An 11,666-nucleotide genomic window follows, 5' to 3' on the forward strand; every position below is an offset into this window, starting at 1 on the left:
CTGATTTCCTCTCTGCCTCCAGCACAATAGTGACCCTGAAACTGCAAGCTTCCCTGTCCAGAGGATTCTCCTGTTGCTGTGAAGCTGGTTCGTACTCCACTGCTAGTATTTTCTTCTCTGTAACAAATTTGTTATAAGTATAGCTTAGTGTGGGTTTCATTCAGGTTGATTAGAATCTTTAAAAGCCTGCTCACAACAACTCAAAGTAAACTGCACAAGAGCTGTTTTAGTAGCTGAACTATCACACTTACTAGTCAGATCCTGGTTACTAATTGCCAGGTATCTGTTTTAATTTAATCTTTTAACTAGAAAAATCGATCAAGAACAAAGTCTCCTTCATAGTGATAACTTGGATGCCCTTTTCATCCCACTGTCACTATATGATGCACCCTGGAGTAGGATGCCATATACATCAACACTGAGAGGCAGGTCTAGGTAAAATGTACACAGAAAAACAGCTGTAAGGCTCTTTTATTTATACTGTAAGGGGAACCAATTAGCCAAAATCACACAACAAAAGCCTTAGCTCTCTTTTAGTTTCTCACTTGATGTCTCTAGTGGTGTTGATTGATACTGGAAGCCTCAGCTTCCTGGCTTTTAAACATCCACCAAGTGTCATGTGACTGAGGATGGCCGGTCATCTCCCCCCCCAGCTTTCTGGGAAATGTAGTCATCTTCTCTGAACATAGTGCCTTCTCACACTAGGTTTTAAAACACGTCTTTTCTCACCAAGATCAGGATATCAAACAGTAATCCATTCGTTCTTTGCTTCTGTAACAGAATCATTTTATTTACTGTTTTGTATTCTGAGAAGCTTTAAAAATGGAACAAATGCACATGGTTCCATCTGTCGCATCTACAGGCTGTACAGGGATCTCGGATGTTTCAGGCCAGAAGACCTGCAGTTGGGTACAATTACATCAATTAGTCCAGTTGTTAAACAGCTGTGTCACACCTATTATACTGTGCACAGGAAAACTGTTTTGTCATTTTTCTTGCTATTAATCTAGAGAATAAAAACCAGCATTTCTGTATCAGTCAAAAGAAGCCCTGATCTGCTGCTTATTAGTCTCCTCGTTGTCAACTGAACCCTTTCACCTCAGTGCATTAACTAAGAGCTGTGGAGATGGCCTGCAGGCATCGGCTGTTGAGTAACAGTCTTGATTTCTATATATAGTCCAAACTCCAGGATTCCTCCTGCGCTGTGGTCAGCAGGATTTACAGCAGGAGTCCCTCGGGACCCACCTGCCATGAGAAGTGCGATGTATATTCTCACAGAGCATGTCCGGGACGTGCAGCCCTCAGCTTTGTGAAATGTCCGACTTGTGTAAGGGATCTGCCCAGAATGAAATGGGCAGGGTTCCTGGTAAGAGAGTGTTCAGAGGGAAAATGCTCTGGGGTATCAGGTGAGAGCAGTGCCTTGATCCCCTCCCAGTGTCCCAGTAGCTGAACAGCATGTACTTGACGTCTCGTAAAACAACGTGTTGTTGCAACATGCTGGGCTGCTCAGAAGCCCATTCGGACAGGTGACCTAGGCGCAGCACAAGCTCAGAACTTGCTGTCTCATCAGTTCCTTCCCTTCTGAATACAATTGCATTGGTTTAATATTCAATTATTCCTATGGTGGTTTCTGAAAAGTGGTTAAAAATCACAAGAATAAAAAAAACACGACTTTAAACTCTTAAACTGGTTTTGTGAAAGAACCTGCTACATTCTTCTAGAGGAGTAATTAACACATGCCTTTTCCAGTTTTACTTGTAGCAGTTTTCCATTCAAATAGCAACTTGGCACCATTTGATTCCTAAACTGGAGTAACCTCATGCAGGGGCAGATCCATTCATACATTCTCCCTAGAAAACTATGATCTGATTGGTCAATGAAAATTTCCAAAAGGCGATATGAGGTATCTTCTCCTGAGTGGGGGCAGGGAGCACAGGCGGTGTTTCTGAAGGCAGGTTGAGTCCCAAGCCCCAGGTTTGCTGCCCTGAGTCTGGGCTGAGTGGTTAGTGAGCTCAGACTGTATTTCACAGGTATGGGAGGCTGCCCAACAGTGGCCCCTGTGAATTCCCATGAGCCTGTGAGCGTGCAGTATTGTCAAGGAGGATCACTGCTGTGGTCTATGTTTAGATAGGTTTTACTGCTGGCAAGATCCTTTGTCAATGTGAAATAGAGACAGACATTCTGTTATGTGACGGTAATGCACAGTCAGGAACAGGACACTGGGCTGGATTCTCATCATGCCTTCATGATGACTCCTCTGCAAGCTCTGTACTCCAACTTCCCGTGGGCTGTGTAAGCAGAGGCTCCCTATGCTGAAAACGTTATGGTTCATTTTCACAGAGATGACAATCGTATGGCTTCCACAGCACAAAGGATAAAAAGGTCATCAGCTTTAGGTGAACTAGTTGGAAATCTGACAGGTCTGGGCCCATTTGTGTGCACACAGTTCTGAGTTCTGCTAGGTGTCACAGCTCATTATCTGAAGTGCCACAAGCAGGCTCTGTCAGAGCCGCGTGAGGGAAGCCAGCCAGGGTGCCTGAGCGGGGCAGTTCTGGGGCACTTCATGGGTGGAAGGGGTTGTGGGGGTAGTGGTAGGATATGAAAGTGGAGCCCCTGGATCCCCCCTGCGTAAAGCGAGCTGGGCCCTCCTGCCTGGGTGTTGGCAGGGCCTCTGTGTTGGATGCACAGATATCTGCAGTGCGTTCGCAGTGCAGGCCGGCTGCCCAGCCTCCTTCCACAGCCTCATGCAGCCAGGGCTTTAAATAGCAGGGCGTGGCCGTTAATTAGAGGCGTCTGGGAGCCAGTGGACCAGCCCTGCGCCCCTGCGCCCCGGCAGGACCAGGGGCTGCGACACAGAAACACAGCTGCCGGCCCAAGTGCCACAGTGTCACGTGGTGCAGGTGCAGCGCCAGTGGTCTCTGCGTCATGGGCTCCTCCCGTAAATCACTGTAAACCACCGCTGAGTCCATCTCGTATCCTAGTTAATGGGTCTGCAAATCTCCCCCCCAGGTGTTCGAGCCGGCAGCAGATGAACACCGCCCTGGCTGAAGAAGCGTCCTGGCGTGACGAGGGACGGCACCACCTGCAGCTGCTGAGCCCTAGTGCAGGAGGTGGGAAGAATGAACGCAGGAGAGGAAGAAAGGCCACAGGAAGGAGGAGTCTGCCCCTCGGCTCCCTCAGCTGAGAGGATCCCTTTACAAATCTAGCTGGAGAGCTGCTTCCACCCACTCCTCCAGTGCAGAGCCGGAGCCTGTCCTGGCACGCAGGGGGCGCAAGGTGGGGTAGGTCTGGACAGGACACGGACACACACACACGGACACACACACACCAGGGCCAATGTTTCCAGGAGCCGATTAACCTGCCACTATGTTTTGGGGAGGAAACTGGAGGCCCTGGAGGAAACCTACGCAAACACAGGGAGAACCCATGAACTCCACACAGACAGCCCCCCAGGAACTGAAGTGAGCACCGTGACCCCTCAAGCCCCCCTTGTTTTGTGTGAAACAGTGTGCATTTAGGACTAAAAACACACCTGCTTGGATTCTGCTTTGCCTGATAATTGTTCGGTGGCACTGCGAGCTGACTTCCTCAGGGTCGGGTCGTAAGCAGCAGCGTGTGGCTGTCATCTCTGCGCCTTATCGCTGTTCAGCACACGGGCAGCCAGGATGGAGAGAGCGCCCTCCTTTTGCGATAGCACCGCTTTCATTTCTGTGCCGAACCGACGGTCTTGTTACAGCAGATAGACTCGTATGCAGGAGCCTCGTTGTTTTACACGTACGCGAAACTTTCCTTTTGCAGCTGCCATCGCAAAACCCACCTCCCTGCGGGGTCTCCGCTCTTCCCCGTCAACTTTCTTCGGTTCTCCCGAATGCAGCCGTGGCGCTCCGGCGTCTCGCCTCGGTCTCCCACGGGCGGCCCGAGCGCCTCCCCGCCGGGGAGCCCCCGCTCGCCGCCCGGGTCCCTTTAATCTCCGCAAAGGGGCGGTCTCCATTGGATGCCGGCAAGTGACGTCACAAGGATGTCTTGTCCTGGCTTGGCAGCCCTTTAAATGGGCAGAGAGGCGCTGATCCGAGCGGAAAATTACCCGAATCACAGGAATGGGTGTCAGCGCTGCCGCTGGGCGACCCGGGGGGACACACTGATGAAGGGGACCGAGACTGGCATCGGACGGCGAAGCAGCCGGAGCATGCACGGCGATTCTGAGTTTCTGGCAGCCCTCCAGCCCTGAGCCTGCTCCGCTGTGTTAATACCGCAGCTGCCCGGAATGCACTTTGCCCAGAGCCTTCGGAGAGCCGGTAATTATTGTGTAACATCTATTTTTTCTTCTTTACCCTCCCTTCGTTTTGCTGTCCGTTAACGTGGGCACTGGGTGTGAACGGGGGAAAATGCAGGCAGGCGACTAAAAATAAACTTGTTGACCAAATGCAGAGACGTGCTGTAAACAGCCTGAAGTCCGAACGCAGGACAGTAATTTTGCCCGGTGTTAATTAAAAACAAATAAGTGTCATTACCCTGAAGGGTATGTAATGCTCGTCCAGATTGTCCTTGAACTGAAGTCCAGGTGTCGCGGAGCAGGACAGTTCACAGAGGACAGGGGACACGTCCCGGGCTCTGTGTGAGTTCACCGCAGTGATACAGTAGTGTGCCCTTGAACATAATACGTCCAGCTCCGTGGGTGTATATATATCTCTTCCACATACTTTCTACGGTTTTGGTTGCGACACTACCTCACGTTTAATGTTTTGTAACTCGCTGGGATGTGCACTAAACGCTGTTATTTTTATAATTTGACGGCTTGTTATTTTTTTCTTGTATGTCCTACAGATTAGCGGGACCGCTGTCACAGAGGATAAGAAACGCCAATACAATTGCGGAATACCCCAGCGAAACGGTCAGTTGGTGGTATTTATTTTAATTAATTAATAATAACCAACACCCCCCACCCAGTCCCCCCCCCCAAAAAAAGTTGAGATATTGCGCATGGAAACGTAACTTTATAAATAAATCCTCAGACACTGTTCATTTATTGCACTTTGATGCCGATACAGATTTCATCATCTGACCCGTGGCGTTTTGACAGCCAGCGAAGCGCATTCCTAATTTCTTTTCGGTAAAAGATGTGAACTCTGCTGTTGTTAACCCGCGTCTTGCCACGGCACAGCCACATTATTCTAACGCTGTCAGGGAGAAAGCTCTCCTGCTGCCTGCTGTCTCCCTGGAGATTGCCTTGTTAATGGCGCTATTTCATCCCAAGACCCTGCATACATTCACGCTGTACACATGGAAAGGTAGCATCAGGCTCATGCCAACAGCACACCTCACTTCCACAACGACAGAGCTCACCCCCTGCGTGTGCGCGCCCCCTTAACTTAACAAGGCAGTGAACTTTGGCTAGCAGAGACGAGCTGTCTGTCATGTTATACTTTCAGTTCTGGCCGTGTGGGGTGGGATACGGTGGCAGAACATCATGACATTTAGATTTAGCGATCTTTTTAACACTGAACTGAGGTTGGCGGAGAAGAGAGCGCCCCCTGCAGGGCAATCGCCTGCGCGCCTGTGTCTGGGTTGAAAGCAAGAACATGCCGCTGTCCCGCGAAACTCGGTCCGTCTGGAAACTCGCAGAGAACCGATCCGCTTATCCTGTCAGAAAGAAAATCATTGAAAGAGCAGCTGATTCAATCTGCATTGAGGCTGTAGAGGGCCAGCAGCAGGTCAAGTAGGTCCCAAAATGCTCTCCAGTTACCACTATTTCGGTTGTAGTCAGTTGTCATATTTAGTCAAATATGTATATTCAAAATGTTTTACATTTGTAAGTATTTGTCATAATATATTGCATGAAACAACCAAATTAAAAGTCTGAAATCCTTACCTTTATTGAAGATGTCGTGTGTGAGGAGTATTTAAGTGCCCATATTCATTAGTGCCCCTTGCCCAAGAACAGGACGTCTTCTCGGGCTGAAATGGAAGACGCAGTGGTAACTGAGCTGTGTGCACTGTGCAGGCAGTTATTTAGTTACATACAGTACCTAAATACTTTAAGCAGAGACCATGTGGCTGTCAGGCTGGAAACCTCCGTAAGATGTGACAATTTAATATACAAAAGATGGACAGTGGGGAACAGTACAGGAGTCCCTGGAAATAGACCGGAGCGCCTGTTCGATCTCCTGTTTGTTCGGCTGCATTGTTAGGATTGTCTTCTCTTCAGTGTCACTTCAGAGGTTGGAGGATTAGACGTTTTCCGAAAGCAGACCCGTCCGTCCCAGTAAGATGTCTCTCCACATTCAGGTGCCTTGGACTGGTCCAATATTAGGACTTTAGTGGGAGAGGGTTAGCATCTGTTGTAAATATCAGTTTCTGTGTTTTGTGTGAGTTAGTTTGTTTAAAAACGCCTTTCTCTGATAAGCTTGTGCCTGTTGTTCCCAGCAAACTGTTGAAGACAGAAGAAGTTGTTGCTCAATATTCTTTAATCAGTGGGGCTGTGTTATTATTTAACTTATGTGAATTACTTGTATTCAGGCTGGTATAGGAACAGACTGTAATTAATACTTATTTAACCTGCATTTCTTCTTTTATTCACTAACTACCCTATAGAAGAAGGATACTGGGACAATATGGATATTTAAACAATGTTCTGTTTCTATTTAAATGAAGTTCTATCTTCAATATATTTTGTTTTACGTTTGCTTATTATTTTACCTTGTGTTTCTTTCTAGTAAGTTTATTATTTTACAGTACATGGGGTGAAAGTGACACACCCTGGAGTGGAATGTCAATTAGGATAGTTGATAGGTAGGTCAAGGAAAAATAGACACTCGAAACAGCAATGATCTAAAGAAATAGTGCTCTTCTATTTACAACGAGAGACAAAAGAAAACTGCTATCTCCAGTAACATATTTGAAAAGCTTTGAGATTCTCCTTCAATGTGTTCAGTCCCTCCCTACCAGTAGCTGGGCAGCAAAGCTCTTTACCAGCTGCTTAGCAAAGTTCTTGTTTGTCAGTCAGTCAGATGCTTCTGTCCCTCTGGTGCAGCTTGCATCCCCAGAAAGCAATAAAAACCAGTGCTAGACGCCTCCAGTTCCTGGTTTAGAAGCGGTCATGTGACTGTTGTCTTACACCACTTGGACAGATGAAAGGATGGCAGGTCATTCCCCCCCACAGGTTTCTGAGAAATGTAGTTCAGAGAAGGATCTTGAGAGTACTGTGTCAACGGAGGGCGGGGTGGCCCAGAGAGAGGGCAGTGTCACAGTAGAACTGATTTCTGTTTTCAGGTGGAATTCAAAGCTTTTCCCACCCTGAATAATGGATGATGCCTCAAGCTTTTACTGAAGCAACAGAGTGACCAGTGTGGGCTGGACTTACATGAAGTCCAGGGACCCTCTTTTCTCCTGCGAGGGGCTGCCCTGTCATCATCTACTGCTGCCGATTTTTTCCTTTGCAGTTTCCCAGCTGTGCTCCCTAGGGTGATGGGAAGTGGACGGGATTGCAGAGCAATCCGAACAATTTCCTGTCCCTCAGCCAGCAAGCTGCTGGACTGCAACAGGCATTGCAGGATACCTGACCAGCAATAAAAACCTGCAGACAGGCACACCTGTTACCTCTGTAGGTTCAGTCTGCCCTCTGTGTGTGTACGTCAGGGGCATTTGCATACACAACGAATTCAGTTTTATGGTGTTTAATTGCAGTGTATACTCAGCATTGCTCTTCCTGTTCTGACCTCAGGCGTGAAGTTCAGAGGAAAGTGCACTGAAGCAAACAGCCCGTTATTTGCGCACATTGGCTGTGTGCCGCAGTACCTCTGGTGTCTGCACTGACTTCTCATTGAGCCAATCGTGACAGACTGGGATCAGTCTGGACAGTCTGGGTGTTGATTTCAGGTCTTATTCAGAGGATTACTTGATGACCCTGTATTTCGTGGGCTTCAGGCCTTCCTGAATGGAATATGTAGGCTTTCCTACAGTCTTCTCCCTATTTCCTAAAACAGCAGAAATCTCTTTAATGAACGATAAAAAAACAGGACCTCGAGGTTCGACTGAGTTGACACTGAAAGCTCTTCGTTTCAGTCATACGTTTAATCATGTTTTGCTTTGTCCCTCACAGATCACCTGATGAATCTTTAATTACAGTACTTGAGTGGTTTGTTTTCTAATTGTACCCTTGTGCATCACATTGGGCCACAGATTGATAGTTTGTCCATTTCTGGAAGAGGAAAATGTAAAGGCTGTTTTGCTGACAGGGAGCACTCTTGGAGGATCCTTTATTTAGTTATGACTGAAAGCCAGACCTCAGAGGGGCAGAGAGGGAAATTTACAGCCCGGAATCAACAGGAAGCTGGGAGGTCTGGCGTGTCCTATTATTTAGTTGGCAGGGAGAGAGAACTGGACCTTGGTGCTGTGTCCGCAGCAGTCCTGTTCTAGAACATGATGCATGCTGTATTACAATGAGCAGACAGCAGTAATGTGTACAGCGGTGCGATACCAATCACAGACACTGGACGCTTGCTCAGGTAGAGCCATCCTTGTGCCTCTTAGGACCTGACTGCCACAGATGCTCATGCACCAGCCCAATCATACCATGATGCCTTGAGCACGCACTGCAGAATTCCACCTGGGTGTGGGAGTGCTTGTGGCTGCATGATTGGGCTGCCTATCTAAGCAGGAGGTATTCCAGCTGTCCTGAGCCACACTGCTAGTCAGACTTCTCAGTAGGTAGTTTCCATACCAGAGTCACTTCACCTCATTGGGCCTGTGCAGAAGTGGACTCACTTGAAGTAAAACAGCAGATCTGCAGCAGGGACTTGTTATGACAGGGTAGCGACCCACCTGTTAAGAGAATTAACCACTATGCTACACTGCCCTGTAGTTTTGCCAAGTTATCTTAAGCGTTTATATGAATGCTGCTCAACTGGCAAGAAAGGGCAGGTGTGTTTGACTGTCAAAAGGCTCAGTTGACTTGCAAAGCCTTTGTTTCCCTGGTTTGTGCTCTTATTGCTTTTTTTTTAAAGAACCCCCTTCCTACATTTATTCGTGGCTCCTGTGCTGAGCCCAGCTGGGTTTGGTCACACCCAGCAGCCAACAGTTACACAAACACACCTCCTGAGTTTTATTGTCTCCCTGGAGATCATAGGCTCAGAAAAGCCATGTAATACCAGTTTATCGACAGGTTCATTTCATACTATGTTCTTCTTTGTTCTTTATAATCACCATTAATTAGTGATAATGCTTTTTTAAAAAGTAAGCTTGGAAATGAGACCAAATCACAAAAATGAAGATACACATAAGAGTATTTATGGGCGGCTTCCCTGTGACCCCGAGTGTGAAGAGCCGGTGAGAAAACGGGTGGATAAGAGTATAGCTCCTGTCTAAATCACACTGCATTGCAGGATGAGTTTTAGGTGCGAACTGTGTATTCTAACTAAAAGTTTTGTTTTTCTTTTTCTTTTATCATTCTAGTTCTCCTCCTTCCTATTTGGTGCTTAAGTTTGCCAGATTGACCAGATTGCGGTTTGTGTCCGGAGTTTCCTTGCTGTCCGGGACCAGGCGGAGGCAGTTGGAAGGAGAGGGGCAGCAGGCGGCCATGAGGGACTCTGTGTTTAAATGCTGTTTTGTCCCTCCCCCTCCCGCCCCAGGAGAGGAAGAGCCGGCCGCGGACATGGCGGGTCCCGGCGCCAAGCGCTTCCTGATCTTCTTCGACTTCGACGAGACCATCGTGGACGAGAACAGCGACGACGTGGTGGTGCGGGCCGCCCCAGGGCAGGCGCTGCCGGGCTGGCTGCGCGAGACGTACCGCGAAGGCCACTACAACGAGTACATGCAGCGGGTGCTGGCCTACATGGGCGAGCAGGGCGTGCGCGAGGAGGCCATCCGCGCCGTCATCGAGAAGATTCCCGCCTCCCCCGGCATCCCGGCCGTCTTCCAGTTCCTCAGGTCCAACCAGGACCTCTTTGAGATGGTCCTGGTGTCCGACGCCAACGTCTACTTCATCGAGACCTGGCTGCGGGCGGCCGGCGCCCACCAGCTCTTCCGCCTGATCATCAGCAACCCAGCCAGCTTCGACGCCCGGGGCCACCTGGTCCTGCAGCCCTACCACTCCCACTCCTGCCCCCGCTGCCCCGCCAACATGTGCAAGCGCAAGATCGTGCGCGAGTACCTGGCGCGGCGGGCGGAGGAGCGCGGCGGCCGGCCCTTCGAGAGGGTCTTCTACGTGGGCGACGGAGCCAACGACTTCTGCCCCTCGGCGGTGCTGGGCAAGGGCGACACGGCCTTCCCCCGCCGGGACTACCCCATGCACCGGCTCATCTGCGAGACGCAGCGCAACCAGCCGGGCGTCTTCCAGGCCGCCGCGGTGCCCTGGCAGAGCGGGGAGGGCATCACCGCCTGCCTGAAGAAGCTGCTGGGCAGGTGAAAGCGGGCGTGGGGGGGGGCTGCTCTCGCCAGGCCCCGGCTCAAGGAAAACCAAGCACTTTAGGATCAATGGCGGCGTTTTTATAAAAGCATTTTGGACCAAAGTGTTCCTGATTTTATCAACCCAGGAAAAAAAAGTCTGTTACTAATTAAAACAAGAAAAAACACGTTCTTATGCAAGTTCTGTTTTTGCATTGTGATGTAACCATGATATGTTTGCTTTTAATTTTTTCCAGCCCCCCCCAAACCTCTGACAGTGATAGAGCTCTTAACTGCATATTTTGTTAATTGGGTGTGAAAGGCCCTGGAGCAGGCTGTCAAACAGCAATGTTAATAAAAGAGACTCAAAATAGCTGCGAGGTAAAGAGATAGTGCTCTTTTGGTTAACTTGAGAGACAACTGAATACCAGCAAAACTCCAAAACACAAACAAAAGCCTAAGCTGTTCAAGCTTCTCATGAGACGTGTTCAATCAGCAGCTGGGCTGTGTCTCTTCCTCTAAAACCTTCAAGACTCAAAACATTCCCATCAGTCAGCCTGTCAGTCAAGTCCATGCTTGAGTCTTTCTCCCTCCCTCTGGTACAGCTTACACAACAGAGAATCTGCGTTGTTTCCCAGGTAGCAGATAACGACCAAAGCTGGAAGTCTCAGCTTCCTGGTTTTCAAACTGTTACGTGACCTATTTGCTTACACCAATCAGTCAGGTGACTGAGGATGTCATTCCCCACCAAAGGGAATGTAGTTCAGACAGGAATTTCCATTTTGTCTGTACCTCCTGCCTTCTCACACTGGTTATGAGTGATATAGGGAAAAGGTTATAATAATAATAATAATAAGACATCACTACTGTCAGCACTGAGGTCAGTGTCTTTTACTTAGTTTACTACAGTGAATCTGTGCGGCATTTTCCAACAATTCTGCCACACTTTCACCATGACACAGGGACAGCAACTGAGCTTCATCAGAGAATTCGGACAGCCTCAAAACCACCATTCAAGTTGACCTGTGTGTGTGGAGTGCTCCATGACAGCACAAAGAGAAAAAACATAAACTTGCCAAAGAGCAACTAATTGGATCTCCAGTCCAATGGGACCGATTGAAGCAACAAGGAGAACAAATAGTGTTCAGGCACTTTCACCAGCAGTGAAAAAAGACGCTCATGTTGAAAATAAATGCTGTCCCTTCTGCTAAACAAATCTGTTCTGCTTTAGAGTTGTTTTACATCCTCTGGTCCTTGTGTCTTGGTCTGAACTGAGGAACAGATGG

At 48.7% G+C, this 11,666-nt stretch overlaps 1 protein-coding gene and 1 long non-coding RNA gene across 12 annotated transcripts; one reads left to right on the plus strand and one right to left on the minus strand.

Moving 5' to 3' along the window:
* Positions 1-761: 761 nt before the first annotated feature.
* LOC138225489 (uncharacterized) lies at positions 762-3,622 on the minus strand. Its single transcript, XR_011183922.1, has 2 exons — positions 3,533-3,622; positions 762-2,307 (listed from the first exon to the last, which is right to left on the minus strand). It is a non-coding gene; the product is annotated as an uncharacterized lncRNA (long non-coding RNA).
* A 427-nt stretch (positions 3,623-4,049) lies between these two features.
* Positions 4,050-10,753, plus strand: phospho1 (phosphoethanolamine/phosphocholine phosphatase 1). Of its 11 annotated transcripts, none has more exons than XM_015362038.2 (4): positions 4,050-4,295; positions 4,825-4,891; positions 7,270-7,600; positions 9,451-10,753. In XM_015362038.2, exon 4 carries the CDS (start codon positions 9,575-9,577, stop codon positions 10,400-10,402), a length of 828 nt encoding a protein of 275 aa, XP_015217524.1. In that variant the 5' UTR covers positions 4,050-4,295; positions 4,825-4,891; positions 7,270-7,600; positions 9,451-9,574; the 3' UTR covers positions 10,403-10,753. The 11 variants fall into 11 exon arrangements, 10 of the variants coding, with proteins under 10 accessions (XP_015217524.1, XP_015217522.1, XP_015217525.1 ...); XR_011183921.1 differs by lacking the exons at positions 7,270-7,600; positions 9,451-10,753 and adding exons at positions 6,206-6,285; positions 6,714-7,263 and having other exon boundaries at positions 4,203-4,295; XM_015362041.2 differs by lacking the exon at positions 7,270-7,600 and adding an exon at positions 6,206-6,285 and having other exon boundaries at positions 4,209-4,295.
* The last annotated feature ends 913 nt before the right edge of the window (positions 10,754-11,666 follow it).

The sequence above is a fragment of the Lepisosteus oculatus genome, chromosome 28 (genome assembly GCF_040954835.1).
Source record: "Lepisosteus oculatus isolate fLepOcu1 chromosome 28, fLepOcu1.hap2, whole genome shotgun sequence".
NCBI lineage: Eukaryota > Metazoa > Chordata > Actinopteri > Semionotiformes > Lepisosteidae > Lepisosteus > Lepisosteus oculatus.

Coding starts and splice junctions, on each gene's coding strand:
- phospho1 (XM_015362033.2), top strand. CDS start 4,527: ATGCTCGTCCAGATTGTCCTTGAACTGAAGTCCAGGTGTCGCGGAGCA. Junction 4,616..4,824: donor GGACACGTCCCGGGCTCTGT/GTGAGTTCACCG, acceptor TATGTCCTACAG/ATTAGCGGGACCGCTGTCAC. Junction 4,892..6,205: donor CGGAATACCCCAGCGAAACG/GTCAGTTGGTGG, acceptor TCTTCTCTTCAG/TGTCACTTCAGAGGTTGGAG.